The 23,645-nt window shown below is 48.9% G+C and overlaps 2 protein-coding genes and 1 long non-coding RNA gene across 8 annotated transcripts in view; 2 read left to right on the top strand and 1 right to left on the bottom strand.

Moving 5' to 3' along the window:
• The first annotated feature begins 1,234 nt into the window (after window positions 1-1,234).
• CDC6 (cell division cycle 6) lies at window positions 1,235-12,187 on the top strand. 5 transcript variants are annotated; one of them, XM_057535957.1, is made up of 12 exons: window positions 1,235-1,385; window positions 2,159-2,349; window positions 3,182-3,463; window positions 3,588-3,787; window positions 4,036-4,208; window positions 4,620-4,726; window positions 5,488-5,627; window positions 6,516-6,616; window positions 7,784-7,848; window positions 10,406-10,608; window positions 11,044-11,184; window positions 11,494-12,187. In XM_057535957.1, exons 2-12 carry the CDS (start codon window positions 2,172-2,174, stop codon window positions 11,581-11,583), a joined length of 1,680 nt encoding a protein of 559 aa, XP_057391940.1. In that variant the 5' UTR covers window positions 1,235-1,385; window positions 2,159-2,171; the 3' UTR covers window positions 11,584-12,187. The 5 variants fall into 5 exon arrangements, with proteins under 5 accessions (XP_057391940.1, XP_057391936.1, XP_057391937.1 ...); XM_057535953.1 differs by having other exon boundaries at window positions 4,033-4,208; XM_057535954.1 differs by having other exon boundaries at window positions 1,260-1,403; window positions 4,033-4,208.
• Window positions 12,188-13,094: 907 nt separating this feature from the next.
• LOC103010282 (uncharacterized) lies at window positions 13,095-17,777 on the bottom strand. Of its 2 annotated transcripts, none has more exons than XR_009006293.1 (4): window positions 17,726-17,777; window positions 17,234-17,390; window positions 14,671-14,806; window positions 13,095-14,121 (listed from the first exon to the last, which is right to left on the bottom strand). It is a non-coding gene; the product is annotated as an uncharacterized LOC103010282 (long non-coding RNA). The 2 variants fall into 2 exon arrangements; XR_450589.2 differs by lacking the exon at window positions 17,726-17,777 and adding an exon at window positions 17,571-17,637 and having other exon boundaries at window positions 13,098-14,121.
• RARA (retinoic acid receptor alpha) overlaps window positions 17,103-23,645 on the top strand; it is a 42,796-nt gene continuing 36,253 nt past the window's right edge. Inside the window, exon 1 of the mRNA XM_007177593.2 lies at window positions 17,103-17,241. The gene's annotated coding sequence lies outside the window, so the exon portion shown is untranslated. The remainder of the gene's footprint in view (window positions 17,242-23,645) is intronic.

The raw sequence follows: 23,645 nt of genomic DNA, 5'->3' as shown, positions 1-23,645 counted from the left end.
CTCCCTGAGTTTGAATTCCAGTTCTTCCACTTACTAGTTGTGTGACCTTGGGAAGATTTACTCAACCTCTCTATTTCAGTCTTCTCATTTGTGAAATGGAAATAATTCCAACTTCATGGGGATGACTGTGAGAATTAATAAGGTGACATAGGTAAAATACCAGAGCTCAGTGCCTGGCACACACACAAGCACTCAATATTGGCTTTTATCTCCTATATGAATGAACTACAATTAAGTTGATTGTAATATTGTTTTCCTATTTCTCGGCTTGCTCTATTTCATTTGATATTGAAGGATGACAGATAAATGCTTACCATCACCTAGAACTGGGTTTGGGTTTTTAGTGGAACCTGGGTTATTAGCATTGGAAGCTGGCCTGTAAATTACTGCTCTAATTTATATTTTTCATTAAAAGCTCAGATTGCCACTCCTTCTGTAGTGGTCTTCTCTGGCCCTGAAACCCTTGTAAAAAAATATAAAAAAGCCATAAAAAAAAATATTTTAAAATTAAGGGGCCATAATTCTCTCCACTCCCCACATTTGTGGATTAATGGGATTAATGATAGGAAGGTGCACAGAATACCGTATTCTTATCTTTAACAAAATAAAAGCAAAGGCCTGGTCCTTTTTCTCACCCTTGAAACACAAATCAGGGAGATACTGTGATGAAGTGCAGTGTATTTATGTATGTATGTAGAACTTTACAAAGAAACATTGCTTTTGGTGTCAGGAAATGGTCCTAGGCCCTTCGAGGCCACCAAAATTCTGTGACCTCTAACTAACCCTCGGCACATTTGCTTTGTGTCTTGCAGTGTTGAGCATTAGATATGTAAAGCGCCTAGCATCATACCTCGCACCCAGAACCGCCCAAATAATGGTAGGTATTATGTAGTAACTCTCTGAAAATCTAGCCCATTAGGGTAAGGAAAAAATGGGTACGTGCAGCAGTGAGAAGGGGTACTGAAGGAAGGGCGTGGGAATACAGTCGCTAGCTGCAAAGACTACAGCTCCCGCCGGGCCTCACTCAGTCGGCCCCGGCGCAAGCGCGCGTCTTTCCGCCGAGGCCCCGGATGTAGACTGCCCCCACGGCTCGGTGGGCGTGGCCTCACGGTGGCGCTGAGGCCTGAGGCTCTCTTATTGGTTGTGCGCCTTCCCGCTTGATTGGTTGTGAAGGAGGGGGCTGGGGCCAAGGCGCGCGGCGCTCCGGCGACACCCAATCAGAAACGTGGCCGGGCTTTGGCGGGAGGCGGGAAAGCTGCTGCTGTGCAGATTTGGCGCGAGTGCGTCTGGGCTTTCCGGCTGACGGTGTGAGGTTTGTCCAGGATCCTGTCGTGCACAGTCCCTTTAGTTTTGTGCGGGAGAAGTGAGAAGGCGCCGGCACTGAGGTGACGCAGCACTGTGAGGTGGAAAGGAGAGGAGGCCCGGGTCCTGGGGGGCGGCGGAGTTGGGTGAGGGGCTGGGGCGAGGACCGCGGGTTCCGTAAGAGGAGGAGAGCTCAGGTCGCGGGAGGGTGAGAAGGTCGGGGTAGGGAAGGGAGACGTGCGCTCTCGGAGTGCTCTGGCAGTTGTGCTGAGTGCGGCAGGAGGGAGACGTTCCCCGAACATCTGGGGCTATGTGGGGCCGAGAGTTGGGTAGAGCGGGGATTGAGTGCGGGCTGAGGGCTTGGGGAAGCCTGTAAATGTGGGAGGCTGCTGGGCTAAGCTGGTGTTAACGATGTACCCCGTGCCTGGAGCCAGGAGAGTAGAAGTACTATGGACGCCAATTAAGATAAACTTGCTATTGCACGTCTCGAGTGGTTAAAAATTTGGGCTCTGGAGCCAGAATGCCTGGTCTTATATCCTGCTTTGCTGTGACGTTGGGCCTCTCTGCCTCTGTTTTTTCATTAGTAAGATAAGGATAGTAGTACCTACCTCTAAGGTGGTTGTAAAACTTAAAGGAGTTAATACCTAAGATGTTTATGACAGCCTTTTACTCGTAGTAGGTGGTGTTCGCTGTTGTTGCATAGATTCGGATATGAAGCAGAATTAAATGCTAAAATATTGTTACAACATAATCTACTTCTGAAATGAATTTTGATCTTCGGTATAAGTTACATGTTAGTTGGTTTTTCTTCACTTTTACATATTGACTGGCTGTCCTGTTCTCTTTTTTTACACAGCTGTGTTGCCATCATGCCTCAAACCCGCTCCCAGTCACAGGCTACAATCAGTTTTCCAAAAAAGAAACAGCCTCGGACATTGGACAAAGCTAAAAACTCCAGTGACACCAAACTAGAACTGACAAATGTCCAGGCCATACCCCGTTCTCCTTGTGCAAAAATTCTGCCTCTTAGCCCCAGGAAACGTCTGGGTAAGCTATCCATTATTTGAGTACAACTTTTTGACTGGTAGCTCTCGACCTCTCTTTCTCAATAATAAGATGCCTTTGAAACAGCTTTCTGAGTTCAGTTAAGACCACTCTGTTCCCTTTGGTTATTTTCAGAATGGTTGCTAAGTGCTTACTGAACTTCAGAGTTAAGCTACTTATTGAGATCACTTTCCGAACTACTTAATAGGTCTGATCTTCAGTTCCTTAATACTGAGCTTGGTTCTGTCAGTGTTTTAAACGACCTTGCAGTTAGTTATATAGTATTTTGAGACTTGCCTCGATAGTTGTGAAATTAAGAAAAACAGGTGACAATTCTTGTTTTCCTTTCTTTTTCTTTCCTTTTTTTTTTAAATTATTTTTTGTTTGTTTTTGTTTTTTCCTTTCTTGTTTTAGATCATCTGTTTTTAATGAGGGGTGATTTGGTAGGATCTGGAGACATTTTTAGTTGTCATAACTGAGGGGGTGATACTGACAATAAAGGCTGGGAATGCTGCTCAATATTCTACAGTGCACAGGACAGTCCCCCACAATGAAAAATTATTTGGTCCAAGATATCAATGGTGCCAAGGTTGGGAACCCCTGTTTTAGAGCAATCCTACAATTTCATCCCATTAAAACCTCTATCAAATAGTAAGACTCAGTGGTGCCATCTGGTGGCCACTAGTTGCTTCTGGATGAGAGGCCTTTTATTTTGGTGGTTCTGACCATGATAGAAATTCATCCCCCTTTTCGGGAGGGGGGGATGCAGAGATCTTTCCAAGTCCTTTTACTATCCACTGCTATGAATGACCACATTTTGATTTTAATGTTTCAGGTGACGACAACCTGTGTAACACTCCCCGTTTACCTCCCTGTTCTCCACCAAAGCAAAGCAAGAAAGAAAATGGTCCCCCTCGCTCACGTACATCTAAGGGGCGCAGATTGGTATTTGACAATCAGCTGACAACTGAGTCTCCTAGCAAAAGAGAACAAGCCAGAGTTCACCAAAACAAAATACGTTCCTCAGTTCCAAAAGGTCAAGACATCGCAACAAATTCTGAGCAGAGACGTCCACTGGAGAAAGAATCTGCATGTCTGAGACTTCTCAAGCAAGAAGGTTGGTTCTTACATGGCAGCTGATAGTGCAGCCTCGTAAACAAGCCTGGTGATTCCAAGTGAAACCTGGTGGGTCTTCTCAGTCACCTCTGTTGTGTCTAATTGTCCTTTCATGTCTGGCACAGGCACTTGCTACCAGCAAGCAAAGCAGCTTCTGACGACAGCTGTCCCAGATCAGCTGCCTGCCAGGGAAAAGGAGATGGATGTCATCAGGAATTTCCTGAGGGAGCACATCTGTGGGAAGAAAGCTGGAAGTCTTTATCTTTCTGGTGCTCCTGGAACTGGAAAAACTGCCTGCTTAAGCCGAATTCTGCAAGATCTCAAGGTACATTGAGAGTCTGAATGCTCTTGCCAAAATGATACTTGGTTATCAAGGGTTAAGAAAAAGTAGAAGTGCTTAGGGGACTGCAGTTTTCCCCAAAATAAGACATTTTTAATTACACTGTCTAAATCTTTCCAAATGAAAGTGGACCTTATTCTCTTGTATGCTGTTAACTCTTCAAAGACACTTCAGGTTCCATCAAACCTTTATCTGAGGCCAAAATAACTCGCATGTTTGCATTTTTCTAGAAGGAACTGAAAGGCTTTAAAACTATCATGCTGAATTGCATGTCCTTGAGGAGTGCCCAGGCTGTATTCCCAGCCATTGCTCAGGAGATTTGTCAGGAAGAAGTATCCAGGCCAGCTGGGAAGGACATAATGAGGAAACTGGAAAACCATATGACTGCGGAGAAGGGCCCCATGATGTAAGCATTGCTCTGCTGCATGTTGCTCTGTGAAAATCTGCAGGATCCATTGCCCACAAACTCACATTCTCATCTCTTGAATTTAGCAGTTTGCTCATAAAAAGAACATTTCCTATATTTTCTCTCTGAGGGGTAGTTACATAAGCTTAAAAGGAAAGAAGAAAAGAAAAAACAAAAACCTTCTAATTTTAAATTGGGGGGAAATGTTTTTAAACTAATTACTTGAAAAACCTGTATGTTATTTTCTGGTGATGATGGGGGTATCATCATAACAGTGACTGGAGATGGGACAGATTATGATCTTCAAACTGGTCTTAGCTGTAGGAATGTGACCTAGCGTCAGCCCAGATCAAAGAGATTGGAGAGTTAAGAAGGTGAACATGGGTACTAATTGTTTCTCTTTTTTTGTAGTGTGTTGGTGTTGGACGAGATGGACCAGCTGGACAGCAGAGGGCAGGATGTATTGTACACACTGTTTGAATGGCCATGGCTAAGCACTTCTCGGTTGGTGCTGATTGGTTAGTGCTCTGTTGTTGATGTTACGTGGTGGTTCTAAAGACCTTTTTTTAATCTCTTCAGTTTATTCATCACATATTTTGTTTTGTTTTGTTTTTTGGCTGTGCCATGCAGCTTGCGGGATCTTAGTTCCCCGACCAGGGATTGAACCCGGGCCCCAGCAGTGAAAATGCCAAGTCCTAACCACTGGACCACCAGGGAATTCCCTTACCAACTATTATTTGATCTTACACCAGCTTTCTGCTTTCTTACCAAAATAAGAAAGTTACTATAAAATAATAAGAACCTTAATCTAAGTCAAATCAACTTTGTTAACTCTGGATAGAAATGACATAATGCTGCATTTCAGAGACAATTGATTTTGGGAATATCTGATCCTGCTTATAATTGAACAATTCTAATCCTAACTCGAAAAGAGCATTCTTCGATGATTATGTACATCTTATCTAATGGATATTCAGGGTGGAGGGTGGGGGAAAGTGGGAAACAACAGTTGGAATGCCGGATTATAACTGGAAATTTTATTCAGTTTTTTGGTGGGTGTTTTTTTAATATTTATTTATTTGGCTGCGCTGGGTCTTAGTTGTGGCGTGCGGGATCTAGTTCCCTGACCAGGGATTGAACCCGGGCCCCCTGCATTGGGAGCGTGGAGTCTTAACCACTGGACCACCAGGGAAGTCCCTTATTCAGCTTTCAGAGGGTTTAGTTTTCCTTTTACGATGATTTGACCAATGATGCTTAGTGTTATTTATCTCCTTCTCAGGTATTGCTAATACCCTGGATCTCACAGACAGAATTCTGCCGAGGCTTCAAGCTAGAGAAAAATGTAAGCCACGGCTGTTGAACTTCCCACCTTATACCAAAAATCAGATAGCCACTATCCTGCAGGATCGACTTAATCAGGTGAGTGCCAAGCATTGTACCAAGCTGAGTGTTCCTTGTATCACCTGTGAAGATGGTTCAAAAATATTTTGCTTTGATTGCATTACTAAACAGGGAGTTCCTATAGCCCATTCATTTTTATATGAATTTCTACTCTTGGCTCCATTTTAAATGCCTTAGTGTTGGAATAAAAAGAGTTAGAGGAGTCACCCAAATGCTTCTCTAATGGCCTTTTAAAATAGGGCCTATGGGGACCTCCCTGGTGGCGCAGTGGTTAAGAATCCGCCTTATTATCCTTATTCGCCTTATCCGCTGAATTGCATCCGCCAATGCAGGGAACACGGGTTCGAGCCCTGGTCTGGGAAGATCCCACATGCTGCGGAGCAGCTAAGCCCGTGCGCCACAACTACTGAGCCTGTGCTCTAGAGCCCGTGAGCCACAACTACTGAGCCCACGTGCCACAACTACTGAAGCCTGAGCGCCTAGATCCTGTGCTCCACAACAAGAGAATCCACCGCAGTGAGAAGCCCGCCTACCGCAACGAAGAGTAGCCCCTGCTCACCGCAACTAGAGAAAGCCTGCGAGCAGCAATGAGGACCCAACACAGCCAAAAATAAATAAATAAATAAATTTATAAAATAGGACCTATGAAAACACTTTCTCTATTGAAAATGACCAAATAGATTTTAGTTTAGTTTAGTTTTGCTAATTTAAGTTTCAACTGCTTTTTTTTCCTTTTGTGAACCTCTACCACATTCCTACAAAATGCTTAAATGTATGAAATCTCCATTTACGTCTAAGCAGAAAAGGCATCTTAGACCCTAAAGGTTGGTCAATCAAGTCTGGGACCTAAATTGCAGAGGGGAAGTCTTATAGTTCAAACTGTCATCTTCTATGTGTTGTTCAAAGGCATCTAAAGATCATGTCCTGGACAATGCTGCCATTCAGTTCTGTGCCCGCAAAGTCTCTGCTGTTTCGGGAGATGTTCGCAAAGCGCTAGATGTTTGCAGGTGAGTTATGGCACTGTTGGCTGCTTTTATTAAAAAAAAAGAAATGCTGTTAATTGTCTCATGTAACTCAAGTGAATGTGGCTTAAGAGGCTCCATTCTGCCACATTTTACACTCAGAAAGGAGGACTTGTTTCTCAGTGGGGAGCTCTGCATTTCCACCCTGTTAATGTCTGAAACATTATCAGTCCATTACCTACAGAGGGAGAAACAAATGAGATGTTGCTGGCACTCCCTGTGGTGATTATAGATTGGTTAATTACATTTGTATTAAAAAAGACTCCAGTTTACTTTTCCATTAGCTGGTCTCAAGCAGGTTTATTTATGGACCTGAACCATCTTTGCCTTTAGACTTTTTTCCCTTCCTTTGCTTTTGTGAGCACCCCTTCCTCCAGTTGGTAGTCCCCCACAGTTGTACTCCAGACCTCTCTCTCCCTTCCCATCCCCCGGCCCCTCCTGCTGGGGAAAGCCTCTGTGCTGACTGATGAAATTTCTTCCTTCCCAGTAGGGACACTTGGTCCATTAAAATGATACTTGCTGCGTTGGCCCGCTGGTCCAACTTCCCCCTACTGCCATGCAGAAGATCCAAGTCTGGCTTATGGCTTCCTGTGGGCAAAGAACTTTGGAGAGAGCAGTGGGAGAGTAAGCTCTTCCTGTTGCTAGATGGTGTGATCCTGGATTTGAGTTTCCCCTAGTCAGCAAACTGCTTGGATAGAGACTGCAACTATGAGCAAGAGTCAAGTAGGCCAGTGTGGTCTTAGCCTACACATATCCTGTGTATAGATAACTGAGGACTCTCCTCTTAGGTCTGGTGTGTATGGGTGGTACTGGCTCTCTTAGTCAATCACCCACACTACGTATCCTCTCTCCTGTCCATGACGGGTTTTCCTCGTCCAAAATGTTATCATTGGCTCAGTGTACGATGACTTACTCGGCCTCTGTAATAGGAAACCATGTAGTGTTGAAGTTTCTCAGATTCCCTGGTCCATGAATTATTTCAAGGCAATTAAGTCTCCTGGAGCTGAGACATAACCCAATTTTGTCTGGGGGCTTTAAAATTATAAAACATGTTGCTTTTTGTTAATGTGCCTGTTTTTGAGCTTGGTGGTTTGGTGTGGTGTTTGGTTTGGCTCAGCCTAAATTAATTTTAGAAATTTTTTTTTTTTACAGGAGAGCTATTGAAATTGTAGAGTCGGATGTCAAAAGCCAGACTATCCTCAAACCACTGTCTGAATGTGAGTAGTTTATCTCCTTTCTGTCTTCCTTTATAATTGGAAGCTTAACTTCTCTGAGGAAAGAAGTAGAGAGCTGAAATGAGCATAGTTAAATCCACACTCACCCATTTGTGTATGGGTGTCGTGTTTTTCATCAATTTCATCCACTTTATTTCCATCTTGCCTGCCAGTGCTATAATCCATGCGTTACTGGAAATGAGTTCTCCAGGGTGTTACATGAATGGTTGGGACAGAGTCAGTTTTCTTTCCAAGCTCTAGGAATGAAAACTAGACAGTAAGGTTGGATCAGCTTCTCTCTGGGTACTTATGTTGAGTGCACTTTAGGTCTCAACATAGGTGAAAGCAAAGCCTGGGAAGTAAGAGAGTCAGACGGGAAAGAATTGAGTTCAACTTGAGATATCGCAAACCTTTAAACAAGTCTAGGAGGGTGGAGGTACAAAGATAGTATTGCTACATTAAACTGCAGGCTTTTACAAAAATGACAAAATTAATTTTCCTTTCCCTCAGCCTTGTTCTCTTAGCTATGGCAGATGTAAAATGGCCATGGACTACATATCTTGTGTTTAAATATCCACTCTTAATCTTTAGAAACAGGACAGTCTGATTTGATTGTTTCTTCCTTCACTCCTGCATTGGTTGAGTGTTACTAAAATTGTTTCTAGCACCATAGTTCCACAGAAGACTCTTTTTTTCATCAACTTGTTGAAAGAAAATTAATAAAAATATTTCAGAATTAGCCAAACTTAGTGCTTAGACTCATAGCAGGTAATATTTGCCGATGCATAGACTAGATACTGGTTTCTCTTCAACTTTTCACATTATTCCCTTTTTTCCCTTACCAATAACATTTAGGGTTGTCAGTGGACCCTGTGAGCACTGCCCGCACACATACAGCTAAAAGGGGTTGTGAATTCCTGTCATAAATTATTAATCTAATTCCTGTCTTTTGACCTCTGGTAGGTGTGGTTAGCTTTTAATGGCTCTAGAAAGCTATAGGGAGACTGACTTGAAATAAATATAAGAAGACACTCTCCAACAAATAGCACTAACTGGGCTTCTTTGACACAGTGTGGGTACCCCAGTGTTGAAGATACTCAGGCACAAGCTGGATAGGTGACCACTTTTTGGGATTGTTTTGAAGAGACTCAGCTGTTGGGTAGGGAGCGAGACTAGACCTCTAAATTCCTCTCAGCTTTAAGATTCTGCTTGTTTGATCGCTGATCTCCAGTTTCTCCATGACGATTAGTCCTGGGTAGCATCCCATTTGTGGTCATGAAACAGAAGCAAACTCTTGTGAGACAATTGACTTAGTCTCAGGAAGTAACTTTAGGCAAAGGTTGTTACAGAGCAAATCCCTCCTCTGTCTTGCAATTCCTGCGTCCAAACAATGAGGCCACAATCCTCCGAAGCTTGTTGGCAGTTTCCCAACCTCCAGACTCTGAGATGGTGCTATCTGCTAAGATATCCAGTGACATTTTCTCAAGTGTTGCTCTCCTGGAGATCAGCTTGGGCAAATGAACCCAACCTCAAAGGTCATTTGGGGAGGCTATCTAGAGGACTTAGGTAGGATTGTCCACGTTTAGCCACTCTTTTTTTTTTTTTTTTTGATGTGGACCATTTTTAAAGTCTTTATTGAATTTGTCACAATATTGCTTCTGTTTTATGTTTTGGTTTTTTGGCCATGAGGCATGTGGGATCTTAATTCCCCAACCAGGGATCGAACACGCACCCACTGCACTGGAAGGTGAAGTCTTAACCACTGGACCGCCAGGGAAGTCCCCTAGCCACTCATTTGATTTGAAATATTAGGTAATTTTTTGAGCCTTTAAAAATGACCAGGGACTTCCCTCGTGGCTCAGTGGTTAAGCATCTGCCTGCCAATGCAGGGGACACAGGTTCGAGCCCTGGTCCGGGAAGGATCCCACATGCCGTGGAGCAACTAAGCCCGTGCGCCACAACTACTGAGCCTGTGCTCTAGAGCCTGCGAGCCACAACTGTGGAAACCTGTGTGCCTAGAGCCCGTGCTCTGCAACAAGAGAAGCCACCGCAATGAGAGACGCCCGCGCCACAATGAAGAGTAGACCCCGCTTGCCGCAACGAGAAAAATCCTGCATGCAGCAACAAAGACCCAACGCAGCCAAAAATAAATAAATGAATTAAAAAAAAAAAAAAGACCAGGCCCAGCCATCTTTGTTTCAAGGTCTATCCTTCTTTGCCTTTGAGATATTAGGAACCTTCCAAGGCTGAGTACATTGGTTCTCTGTCTGGTCCTTATTCTTTCATGAGGTGGATTTCGCCTCTCTGACATTAAATTGCACTCTACAGGATAAAATAGCTCACCGTTCTGCCCAGAAAAAGGATAACTCTACTTTCCAAGTCATGTCACACTTTGGCATCTTTCTAAGGATCACATTTTGTCTCATCCTCTGGCTTCTAGTTACAGAATTGGAACTTCTGCTTTGCTCTTGAATTTCCTTCTGCTAAAACTTAATATCATCTGTCTCAATACCCACAATATTTAAAAAATCTAATTAAGCTTGATTTATTTACTTTATAGGTAAATCACCCTCTGAGTCACTGGTTCCCAAGCGGGTTGGTGTTATTCACATATCACAAGTCATTTCGGAAGTTGATGGAAACAGAATGACTTTGAGCCGAGAAGGAGCACAAGATTCCTTCCCTCTTCAGCAGAAGATCTTGGTCTGCTCTTTGCTGCTCTTGACCAGGCAGCTGAAAATCAAAGAGGTCACTCTGGGGAAGGTTAGTTGGGAATCTCAGCAGATGGAGCTGGGGTGGAGATGAGAATCTGCTTTGCAGAGCAGATATTTTCCAAAAGGCCTATCACGCTCCAGCTGATGTGAATTAAAAATGGATTTTAACAGAATAAGTACTGGTATCATGTAAAAGGCAGCTGACTTTATTTCCCTTGGGTTGTGGTTGAGACCTTACCATTAATCTTCTCCCCTTTATTTCTGCCTCTCCCTATGAAATATATAAAGCCCCTTTCTTGCATTACAGTATAGGTTTTTAGCAGTATCTCCAAAATGCCTTTTCAAGGATTTCATTGAAAAGGGAGAGAATTAGGGTATTCAGATAACTATTTTGCAAACCCAGATTCACAGTCTTTTAAAAGATTACAGGGTTACAAGAGATATGACTTTTAAGCAACATTTGTTCTCCCTTGTTTCCTCTCAGTTATATGAAGCCTATAGTAATGTCTGCCGCAAACAGCAGGTGGCAGCTGTGGACCAGTCAGAGTGTTTGTCACTTTCAGGGCTCTTGGAGGCCAGAGGCATTTTCGGATTAAAGAAAAACAAGGAAATGCGCTTCGCAAAGGTACAATGAACTGCTTCTTTGTGAAATTGCTTTTAATTGTCCTGCTTTGGCGAGCTTATCTTTTGCTCAAGTAAAGATTTAAAAATGACCACAATTAGATAAACAATTTTTTTTGTTAGGTAGGGTTTAAGGTGTGTGAATATAGGGCTGTAGTATGAATGAGATTTTTTTTTTTTTTCGGGCTATTGCAAAAGCTGTGTTTAACTTGCTTGCCTCTTGTGAGAAAAGTTTAACACGGTAGAAGTTTGTGTAATAAAAACTGCTTTTGTGAGTTCTCCACCATGAAAAGTCCTTTTCTCTTCTTTGCAGGTGTCTCTGAAGATTGAAGAGAAGGAAATAGAGCATGCTCTGAAAGACAAAGCTTTAGTTGGAAATATCTTAGCTACTGGATTGCCTTAAATTCTTTTCTTTTATACTAATACTCCGCCTAAAATTATCTGGCTGGCATTTAAAGAGGGATGGAATCTTCATTTTATTACTTTATACACTTAGGTCTGAAAGCAAACATGACCTTTTTTACTTAAACTGATAAAATTTAAGCTATAAATTCATGACTATTAGCACAGAATTATATATCTTTGGGTCTTATTATGTTTATGCATTAAAGACTACCAAGTAGACCCTTTTTAATTACATTCACTGTCTCTACCTCTAGTGTGCCTCTAACCAACATGCTTGCAAGTATACAGACTTAGGCTGTGGAAAGTTTATATATTTATCTCTGTTTCCTCAAACATTGGTGTATTTTAAAGAATTTTTGGACTAGAGGAAGAAGAATGAAAAAGGGAATGATCCAGGAAAATAAGCAAGTCCACGTGGAGATCTGGAGGACACTTTGATCAAAGAATGTTTTTCTTTTTGGAGTATACTGTGTTCATGTTGCAGATGCTTCCACATTGTGACATTTTAAAGACTCATTGAGTGTCTTGGGCACTCCCAAGCTTGTGGAGGTGGTAAGGAGAATGTGACTACAGATTGTGAATATATTTATTTTCAAGTTGCATTCTTCGTCTTCTTAAGCAATCACATTTCAGGAGAGCTCAAACTTTCGGAAGGCAATGTGAAAATTGTGAAAATCCTCCCCAAACTGTCCCACTGTCCTAGCTGCCCTCAGATGAAGCCACTTGTTTCAAGATGCCTTCGTTTGGGGTTGGATTTTCATTGACACCTCATTTTCCCAGTCTTCTTAGATAAATGTATCCATATGGTTACTCAAGTCTCCCCTTTTTTCTGGGTTTGGTTTCCAGTGGCATTAAATGGCAATTTGTGACAGGGACACCAGAGGGCACCATTATAACACTGACTGCCTTGAAAGTGCAGGCATAGGGCTGGGGTAGTTTTGAGAGAAGGGGAAAAGAGAAACTTAAAGTTTGCTTCATTTGGGAGGTTGCTGTACTTTTATAACTCGAGCAAATGCTTGGAATGCAAACCATGAGCGCTGTGAATGGTCTGAGAGCCAGTGACCAAGTCTGCTGCTCCCTGAGCTCTTCTGCCTCCTCCCGCCTTCCCAACATGGCTTGGGTTTGAGAACTTGATATGTGTACAAATGATCTGTTGGCCACTGTTTCGTTCATGCTGCCCACTGTATCCTTGCAATGCGATCTGGGCTACAACAGGTGGTATGGGATAGAAGGGCACACAGAGCCCTCTGAAATGAACACTACCCACCGGTGTGTGTAGCAGCGCATAGTCTATAGACAGGAGTCTGACTGTCTCACCGTCACACTCCTTTACTAGAGCATTCATTCCCTCTGAGAGCAATTTGTGAGGGGAGGACACAGTTCTATACCTAGAAGCTTGTAAAGTATCTGGGGCTGTAAGGGTTAACCAGCATAATTGCAGAGATTGTCCGAAGGCTGATGGAAAGCAGAGACTGAATGGGATTGAGAACAGATGCGAGGCTTGATTTAAATTACATTTTATTGGATGCTGCAGCCTTAAGAGACGTGACTGCTTTACAGTTTGTTTCCACACTGTGGGCAGCTGCTGTCTGTTCTGTGTCCACAGTAGGATCCTGCCCAAAAAGGAGCAGCCTCCCCACCTCGTTGTGTTGGAGGCTTGGCGCCTTCCTCTTAACTGCAGGGCTGGAGTCAGGAACGTGGTTTGCCTCGCAGTGGGGCGGCTATGCATCCTCCATGGCTCTGAGCCAAGATCGCCTTTGCAGATTCAAAGGGGCCAAATTTCTTTCCCCTCTACCTCCTTTCTCTTCCTTTCCCCTGGTATTTGGAAATCAGGTTTTCTGTGTACTGGTTTGTTAGTTTCCTTTCCTTCCATTCTCCCCACACTGTCAATTTCTAGGTCATTGATGCTCTTAAGACTTCAGCAATTGGAACAGGGCTGGTTCTGTCAATGATGCGTGAAGCTGCCTTAGAGTCCCTGCTTGGCTTCCGCTGCCCTTGTGGGAGCAACACCTGATGCATGTTTGTCAGCGAGGTCTTCAGTGTGATTCAGACAGCTGGAGCGGACTGAGAGGGGGAAGAAAGTCCTTTTCTCACTGAAGCTGACAGCTCTGGTGGGATTTTTAAGGGGCTGGGCTGAGCCTGTGGTTACTTGTTTTTTGCCAGGAGCATAGGCTGTTTCGCAGGGAGTAGTGGCAGAGATGCTGACCTACATTCTTCCTCTTGAAGGTGGTGGGCTGTGTGTCTGTATCCTGGTTTATTTATTTTTCTTCACAGTAGCAGATGAAGCTTCCATAGAGTGTTGGTGGGTATTGCCATGGAACGTACACAGACACAATAAAATTGGTGTGAGTTTCAACCCCAGAGCTGCAACTGACATTTCTGGCTCAGTGAAGACCTGCCTGTGGCTGGATGACTGGCAAGAGAGTGTGAGGTCCAAGCTATCCAGAGATCCAGAAAGTCGGCAGAGCTCTCTCTTTCTTCCCCTTCATTGCTCCCTGCCTTTATTCAGTGTCCTTTTAAGATGCAGCAATAAGAACTGGGAAGGAGGAAAGAGATACGACTTGGGGCTTTTAAAAAATATCTGTGGAGAGGTTACCTTGACTACTGAGGGAGACCAAAAGAGAGCTGAGATGGAGATTTTATTTACATTTGTATCTGTCCCCAGCACTTCGTACAGTGCCTGAGACCTGGGAGGTATTCAGTAAACTTGTTGAGTGAACAGATACATGACCAAGTAAGATGCTGCCTCGCCCTCCATCTCGGGGACAGTTCTAATCTGGAGGCAGACATTGCTCGTGCTTTTGCACCGAGGTGGAGCAGGCCGTTGTGAAAAGAGGGGCGCTCCATCCTACAACATGTGTCAGCACAGCATTTATCGGCCTCACAGATGCGTTCCAATGGCTCCCTCTGATGTGGTATTTTGCTTGAGGCAACTTCCATGTTGCTCCCAGGAAGCCTTGGCTTTGGGGAGAGAGTCCACCTACAGGCTGGGAAGAGGGGGTGCCTGTCTGGAGGCTCCCTAATGTCCCTAGAGATGGGCCAGAAGCTGTGCCTCTAGTTGGCAAGGGATGAGGGAGGAACCCACCTCTGATGTCCCACTTTTTAACTTCTGGGGAAAGATGTGACCTCCGGTTCCTCCCGAAAAGATCAGGTGCCCTCGAAGACATTTCTGTCTTAAGCTACGAACAGCAGCAGGTCTCCGTCTCCCAGAAGAGGTGGTTCTGTAGGGGAAGAAGGCTTGCCCTCTGGCCTCCGCTTGATTTCAACCCCAGCCCAAGGCGCTGGCAGGAGAAGCTAATTGGGTGCAAGGGGCCTGGGTGAAGGCTGTCTGAAAACTGGCGAAAGGAGAGAGCTGGCTCTTTTTTAAAAAAGCTCTAATTGAGTTCTGAATCAGCCTGGCTCCCTTTGATCCCTCCTCCGTTTCCCACACTGCCTGAAAGAGCTAGATCAGCACTTTATAACAAGGGTGCGCCTGCTCCCCACACCCACCCACCCCCCGCGCTCTCTGCTGCCGCCATCCACTGCTTGTCTCCTTCAGTTAAGATAATGAAGATGCTGAGAGATAAAATGTGTATTTAATAAGGGTGGGGGGAGGGAGGCGGGAAGGGGCAGCCGGGGCCTTCCCTAGTTTGGGGCCCCGCCAAGACTCAAGCTGAAGGCGCTGAAGGCGAAGCCAGAGTAGGACTTGGCCCCAGGGTGTAGGGGTTTCCGGGCCCCGATCCCGCTGACTTCACTGCCTGCTGCTTGCCCTAAATTCCCCCACCTCCACCCTCTCAGCCCCACACTCCTTTCTTTCCTCCCTGCTCGCTCCCAGTGGCAAAAAGGGAGTCTTGCTTCAACCTTATTTTCAGCTGGTAGCTTGGCCTTTGGTGCGGTGCCCCCCACCCCAGAGTCAGCTGCAAGGTCGGGCTAGGGCAGCCCCTCCAGCCTGGGCCTGTTGAAGCTGTGGGTTCACAGTACGGGGCGGGGGGTGGGGCGTGAAAAAATCTGGAGTTAATGAAGACCAGCTGTAGCCTGGGTTCTGCCCACAGTTAGCTGCAGGCCAGCCTTTGGTGGTGGTTGGAGGGATGGAGGTGTGTGACCTCCATCCCTGGGCACAAGGATATCCTGTGGCAGCTGAGGCTTGCGCTGCTCTGTGAGCGTGGCTTTATCCTTAGGTTGTAAGAGAGTAGTCTGTTTCCCACTTCCTCTACTCCTCCCCTCCCCAAATGACACTCAGCCCTTATTGAGCTTTATAACTGTAGTGGTGGCCCAGCTGAGATTTGAATATCTCCAGGCTCTTCTGTAAACACTCATTAACTGCCTGGGAAGAACCGAGAGCCCTGTTTAACAGCTGGGAGAGAACTGAGGCAGATTAGGGTGAAAGGCTTGACCTGAGCTCACCCCATGGACTCCACCCCGGGGCCCTCCAAACTTCCCGTCCAGCTCCTTTCCCCAGTTCCTGCCAGAGAGATGAAGAGGTGGAGGCAGAGCTGCTGCCCTCTCCCCTTCTAGGAAGAGGCCGTGCCCTCTCCCTTCCCTTGACTCTGTCCCTGACTTCCCCTGGCCCTTCACCCCGTGACATTTTCCCTGCCCTGCTGCCGGGGGTATGTGCAACTCTCCTTGCAAAATGTTCTCCCCCCAGCCCTCTGCAGCCTTCCCATCCACCTTTCCCTGGCCCACCTGGCCCACCAACCCTGAGTTCTCCCTTTGGACAAGGTGGGCTATCCTAAACGAGGTCTGTAACCTTGAAGTTGATCTAATTGTGCATAAGAGGCCCTCTGCCCCCCTATATTTATCCTAAGTCGTACCTGGGAAAATATTCTTTCTTTTACGTATTCATTCTAGTAAAGTCTCAGGATCCTATTAAGGGCTGGGTAGGGGCCCGAGTTGACCCCTAGGTTCTGCGTCCCCTTCGTTCACTGACAATTCCACTTCTGCTAATGGTTGTAACCCAAAGTCCCCCAGCCCCACCTGCTTATACTCTCACCTGGCTCCGTGTATCTGCACACACTCCCAGATCTAAGGATATAAAACTGCCAGTTTCCGACTGCTATCCAAGTCATACTGCTCTTTTTACTTGCTGGAAATCAGGACTTTTTTTTCCCCCTTGGCGTGGCCTTCTAGGCAGTTAGGAATAGTGGGGGAGAGATGGGGAGACTGTGCTCTGTCTAGGAGGGGGAGGGTAGAAGTGAGCTCCCGTCCAAAATGAACGCCCCCTTCCCCAAATTCTCAATAGCCAAGCTACTTGGGAGTGATTAGGAAAGCGATCTTAACCCCAGCTTCAGTCCCAAAGCCCAAATTCATCTGGTCAGGGCAGGCAGAAGAAATGTCTTCTTCTCCTGTCCCATAATATCCTCAGCTAAAATCAGCCATGTGCTGTGTATTTGACACTGGGGACTCTTGCTGTCCCAGCCCATGACTCAGACCTCGTCTTTCTCCAGTGAGTTCTTTCTGCCCCATCAGTTCAGCTCTGCATCCGCTGACCCAGTCAGGGACGGTGGGAGAGGGTGGGGAGAGCCTCCTGGTTGGAGAGTGGGCTTTAGGACCCAACGGGAACCCGCGCCTCTTGCAGCAGCCTAACCCAGAAGCAGGGGGGAATCCTGAATCGAGCTGAGAGGGCTTCCCCAGTTCTCCTGGGAACCCCATCGCCCCCCGCCGGCACGCACCTGAGCAGGTAGGACCACGCACACCCCTTCCCAATTCTCCGTCGGCCGCCTTCCGCCTGGCCTCTCCGCTTCTGATCTGGTCTTTTCCCTCTCGGCAGTTCAGGCTTTCCCCATGCCTCCTCCCCCACGGCTCGCTGTAGTGCAGGGAGGTGGGAGCCTGGGAACAGAAGGGTGTCTGGAAGCTCAGAGCCCCTGCGCCCTCCGGCGCCCTTGCTGCACGCCCCTCGAGGCATTCCCGTTCTCTAGCTAAGAATGGCAAGTGGGGGAAGGTCTGCCCAGGCCCCAGCCCCTGCACCCTCCTTTGCAGTATTGCCTAATCCCCCTTCCCCCACCTCACCTCGAGGGGAGAACTGGCAGAGCTGGGGTAACAGAGAGCCGGACTGGGAGCCGGACCGGGACCCGAGACTCCCTGGGAGATTTCTCTCTTGCTTCCTCTCTGCCCCCCCCTCCAGCCCTAAGAGCTCAGGACTTTGCCCCCCACTCCCTACTCACCTTGTAGAACCAGTGCCTCCTTCCAGGCTCATTGCACATTTGAGTGGCCAAAGGCTTTGCTGGAGGGTAGTGGAGGTTGTGAACAATTCTGTGTGTGTGTGTGTGTGTGTGTGTGTGTGTGTGTGTGTGTGACCTTTTTCTCTGGGGAAAGTTCTTTCAGGTTAAAGAGCTGTCTTTCCCATCTCTGCCAACACCTCAACTCCTATGAAAAGCACCCCCCCCGCACCGTGTGTGTGTGTGTGTGTGTGTGTGTGTACCATATGGTTGTAAGATCTATAATCTTAGGATGGAGGTGGCTGGGTGCGTTGAGACATCCCAGAGTGTGGCCCAGGCCAGAACAAACTCAGCCCAGATGGCTGGGGAAGGGGGTGTGGACCAGATCAGGGAGGCCGCCCAGCCATGCCAGCTCCCTGGGCTCCTTGGCTTTCAGAGCTCAGGCTCCTGGTGTTACCCCAAAGCTTCTGCCCTCCTGCAGGCTCTCTGGGAGAGGGTTGGATGATACCTACTGTTTACAGTGACTTGTTTGTCCCTCTCATTGGGGGCTGACAGGCCTTGTTCTCTGAAGATCTAGGGCATCTCATTCTGGCTTGGTGGGTTTGCAGGAGGGGTGTATGGCTTGTCGGGGTAACCGTGTTTGTAAGTGTGGGTGTTGCCTCTGGGCGTAGCAGACTGGGGTGGGGAGCAATGGAAGAGACGGGTCACATTTTGAGGGAACCCCTCTAGCTCTCTGTGCGGTAGGTGAGTGGTACATCCCTATCTGGTAACTCTGTCTGGTGTGGGGTGTGTTCTGTATCCCTCCATGACTCCCCAGATCCCCGAAGGGTTGGTTTTAGAGGAAAACTTGGATAATGGCGTGACTTCATTCTGCTCTTGACCCAGGAAGGGAAGTAAATTCTGAGTGTGAGCAGTGGACTGAGAATCAGGCCTGAATGAGAGACGCAGCTCGCTCTTTTAACCATGTGCGTTTATACAGCTCTCTAAGCCTCTGGTTTCTCCATTTATAAAAATGGCTATTAGTAACAAGACCCGCTTGCCTAATAGAGATACGGCCATAAAGACCTCATAAAGCAGTGTATCCTACAGCCCAGTGCAAATGGTAGTAATGGCGGGGGCGGGGGGGGGTTTCTAGGATGGGATTCTCTTTCTAATCTAGGTCATCTCTCCGCCTTCAGTTCCCTTCCCCCATCCTTGCCCATCTGGGGGATGGAGGAACCAGACAGGATTTTGCCCCAGGGGCTGCAGAATTCCCCTAACGTAGGTTGTAGCCGGCCACCAGCTCTCGTCCTCTGGGGCTCCACACCTTCTCCCCTGAGCCCCGTCTCCACCTTCCTCCTGTCATCCCTGCTCAGCGTCCTTGTCCCTGTCTCTCCCCTGCCCAGTGGCCTCCTTGTCCGGCTCACTGGGCAGGAGCCCTAATCGGATTCGACAGCTGAGATATGTGTGGCGGCTGAGAGCAGGCAGGAGGGAAGCCAGTGGGAGGATGGGATGAGGGCTGCCCCTGGCACTGCCCAGGCCTCCTAGGCACCACCTTGGGCCTGCTGACTCCTGGCTTGGCTTGGCCCCAGGGAAGGGGTGCCAGGGGAAGCTCAGGAACGAACAGGCTGGGGTCTGGAGACAAGGGAAGTGGAGAACACACCTAGGACCCCAGGACCTCTTTGATATTTAGTGCCCTTAACCTCAGCATTTCTCACTCTGACCGGGAGGAGAGGAGAGTAGGTGAGAGACCGGCTGGCCCGGCCCCCTCCCCATCCCCAGGGCTCTGCTTTCTTCTCTCTTCTTGTTCAGAAATGTGTTCGCCTGCCCCATCCAGCCCCTCTGGCCAGTTCCTCCTGAAGGGTCACATCTGGGAGCTGCTGGGGCACCATGTGTCTGCCTCACTCTGGGCTGTTTCCTCCACTCCAAGGTATTTCTCTCATTCACTCTCTGGGCCGGGCGCCAGGACTCCTGGGTTTCCCGCCTGCCTCATGGTGCAGGGCTGCTCTGCAGGCCTCCAGAGAATCGCTAAGCTGGTTTCCTTCCTCCTGCGTGGGGAGGGCCTTCTCCCAGGGCTGGGAGGTGTCAGAAATCCCAGGTGGGTTAGGGGTGGGGGCACTGGAGCCCCTGGTGCCCCAGCACCCCGGCTCCTCCCTCCTAACCTCTGACTCAGCTTCAGGGCAGCATCTGCCCAGCCTGGCAGGCATGGCCTCTTCTTGCCTCCAGGCTTCCATCTTTACGTGTGGGAGCCAAGATCTAGCCTCTTGAGCTTTTTTCCCATGGTATCTGGTGGGGGGGGGGGCTACCGAAACCCCTCTGTCTGCACCCACATGTTTGGGGGAGCAGGGGATTAGCGTAATTGAGGCTGGGGCACTATTTTGTCTTCCTTCCAGCTGGGCCAGGATGAAGAAAACCAGCACAAACTTCCCCACACCAATTCCCTCTGCCCTCAAAAGACCAGTCAGTGGAGCCAGGCCCTGCCCTCTCGGTGCCCACAATGTGGTTGGCACTGATTTGTCAGAAATTGGGAAGGTTTCCCTCTAGACCGCTGGCCTCCTCCCTCCTCCTCCCGCGGGGTAAGGACAGCTCTCTGATTGTAGGCACTTCTGGGCAGGCCTCCCCCTAGAGAAGGGGTGTGGGATGCCCCCGAGATGGCCAAGTTGGCACTAGCCCCAGGCTGGAGGGCTGGACCTGATTTGGGGCTGAGAGTTTGTGGGGGAGAGCAGGACATGGGCCTCCCTGCCCCCTCATTTCCTGCTCTTTGGGCAGCTGTGGGCGAGAAAGGCTGCAGGGACTATTTTTAGTTGGTCTGTCCCCTGGCAGGAGGGACGTGCAGAAAAGCACGGGGCAGGCAGAGGGGCTGGCCAAGTTGAGGGTAAGCAGGCGGGTGGAGTGAGGCAGGGCCAGAGGGGCAGACGACGGAGCAAGGTTGCGTGGCGGGCAGGGGTAGGACCTTGAGATGGGGAGAGGGTCCTGACCTGGTAGATGGGCTGGACTGGGCCAGGGAGTCCTGGGGACTCCTCAGGGCTCTCTCTGTCCAAATAGACTCCGAACCAGAAGGGGCTTTAGAGGCGCCTGGACCATCCCTCCCCCTTACAGAGGGCGAGACTGAGGGCATGTGACTTGCCCTAGGACCTTCAACCGGTCGGTCGCTGGCTGCATTGGAACCCCAGCCCAGGCCCCTCGCACTGTTTGTTTTTCTCTTGTCATGGTCTCTCCCCTCCTGCAGCAAGGGCTGGGTTCCTGGTTTGTTTCCCTCTCTGCTTGTTTACACAGGGTCTCCGGTAAACCCCAGCTGGGTGTGTTCATAAGTCTCCACCATGCGGAGAGAGTCTGTGTCCAGACTGGAAGGAGGTCAGGGCTGGGGTTTGTTTAGGTGGCCTGTGGCCACTGATGTGAATCAAGGTGCTGGGCAGGTTCCAAAAGTCTCACAGGCTGGCGAGCCGGGAGCTTGGAGACCCCTTTGAGAAGGGGCATCTCGGTCTAACTCCGTTTTAGAGACCCAGAGAGGGCTGGGGGTTGTGCCTACAGTCCTAGGATGAGTTAGGGACAGACCAACTTTCTAGGATGCAGCTTTCCAGACTCTCCAGAGCCTTTTGTGAGCGCCCATCCTGCCGTGCCTAGGTCAAGGTGGTTGTTTGCCAATCGCCCTCAACAAAGGAAGGGAGTAGGAGCGGGGAGATTGCTATTGGCTTCTAATCGCAGTCAGAAGTGAGCCCTTCTGAGGCCTAGAGGCAGAGGCAGCTGGTTGGAGGTGTAGGGGAAGAGAGTTCAGTGCAGAAACATGGTTCCTCAGAATTCAGCCTCATCCCCAGGGCCACCACGTTGCACAGCTGCAGGGGGCGCCATTCCATAGACCAGGGTATGAATGGGACCCTCTCTCTCGAGTTGTTCAGAGCCCTGCCTGTGTAGCCAAAGATGGTGCTCCTGTCCCCCACCTTCTTTCTTTGAATCAGCTTCAGATCCTGCTGGAAGGAGGTGTCCCAGACAGGCTTGAATCCAACTCCCACTCCCCACCCTCCCTCCTGCCACTCCATGGCTCCTATTCCCTGCCACCCACCTCCTCCTCAGCAAGCCGGTCTCAGTGGGCCACAGATTGGGCGCAGGGGCCCCCTCCCCCCTCTCTGCTCAGTTTCTATGTCTCTGGGGGGCTTATTTATCATCCCCCCCCCATCAGGCCGGCTGCAGTGTATGAGAAATCAATAGTGCAAATGGATTGAGGTTGTTCAGCCGGTCGGCTCCTCTTGGGCCCCATCAACTCTCCCAGGACTTGGGGAGTTACTCAGTCTACTTCTGGCTCAACATACGCAGAGATACACACATCTAGTGGTTGTAGCCTGGGCACCGAGCACGGGAATTATTCTTTCTGTCCATCGTTGTCTTCTCTCTCATTCTCTCTCTCTCCCTCTCTCTCATATACTGGGCTGGTCTTAGCATGACAAATACCCTTGAACATTTATTGTTTTCTAGCTTGGGTGGAGTCCACTGCCAGCCAGAGGTGGGAGGGGAGCAGGTGGGTGAGGCAGGCTGTGCCCAGGGAGGAGGACGAGCTGGGGAAGGGATTGGGTGGCAGCCCACCCCATCAGCCTCTGGTAACTCGATCCCTGCACCCCACCCTCCCGATTCCCCTCCTGCTGAACAACTTCAGCAGCTGCTGGCAGAAGCAGGGCTGGCAGAAGTGTGTATGAGTGCATGTGTGTATTTGGGGGGGGGCGGGTGGTGGTGAGAGGGGCTGTGGCAGCAGGAGGTGTTGCCAAGACATGTTAAAGGAGACTCACAGCCTGGGTACAACTTGGGTGGCAGGCGGAGGCGGGGCTGGGAGAGTGGGTGGTGAGTGATGGGCAAGGGGCAGGCTTCAGGGGAGAGGCAGGGCAGCCCAGGGGGTCTCACAAAACTTGTCTGCACTGGAGCAGGGCCTGGCGTGGTGGGGGTGAGCAGTGGGGAGGGGGCAGGGGCGGGTAAAGCCATGGCTTGCCCCAGGATGCCTGTAATGCACATAACCATGGAGGACACAGCCTGCCCCTGTCCCCAATCCCTGGGCTGTGCCTTCTGGGTATCACAGTCTCGGTGACTAAGTCACTTCTGTCCTGGGGCTGGCAAGGTGCCAGGCTCAGCTCTTCTCGGTAGGTGAGTCACTGCCCTGGCATCTCCCCCGGATGCAGCTGAGTCACTGGCCATGCCTGCTGGGCAGGTGGGCATCGCGCTTGGGGGTGGGGTTGGGGGCTATGTGTGTAGCCCCCAGCATCTTCTCTGATCTCTCTCTCTGGCATGTCCTGGCCCCACCCACAACTCTGCAGAGCCAGGCAAGGCTGGTGTTTCTTCCATATGCTCTGCTGAGAGGGTAAAGGAAGAGGGAGCAGGGTACTGCGTGGAAATGTATTTCGTTCAGAGTAAATGGGAGGGCGTGTGAGGAGGGGATTGTGGGTTTGAATCTTAGGTCTGCCACTGACAAGCTGTATGACCTTGAGCAAGGCAGTTCCCTGGTGGAGCCTCAGTGTCCTTATCTGTACAATGGAAGCAGGAGCCCTGCCCTAGATGACCCTCCAGGACTGTGAGAATCAGACGTGCGGAGCCATGAGGGGGCTTTGGGAATGAGCTGGGTGGCTGGGGAGGGGGACAGGAGTCTGTTGGGGTCGGTTCGGGTTCCAGCAGACACCTCCACCCCACCTGCATCCAGATGGTCAAAGTTTCCCATCCTCTGTTCCCATTACCAATGATGCTATTCTTCAGGAGTTCCCCACAGGCCATGAAAGGGAGGCCTTGTTTTGGGGGAAGTGTGGGCTCTCCCGGGGTGTTTCACAGCTGTTTTGTATCTCCTTTGTCTGTGTGGGGGGCTGTCACCGGCCCTGCACCTATCAGGGCTCTCTCAGATTTCCTCTAGTGGGAAGAGGGATCCCTGTCTCGGGAAGCCGGCTGCTCAGGCGCCACCCCCAGCCCCTCTCCTTCT

The sequence above is a fragment of the Balaenoptera acutorostrata genome, chromosome 20 (assembly GCF_949987535.1).
Source record: "Balaenoptera acutorostrata chromosome 20, mBalAcu1.1, whole genome shotgun sequence".
Classification (NCBI taxonomy): Eukaryota; Metazoa; Chordata; class Mammalia; order Artiodactyla; family Balaenopteridae; genus Balaenoptera; species Balaenoptera acutorostrata.
The sequence above is the reverse complement of the archived record's forward strand: the minus strand, read 5'-3'. Positions and strand labels throughout refer to the sequence as shown.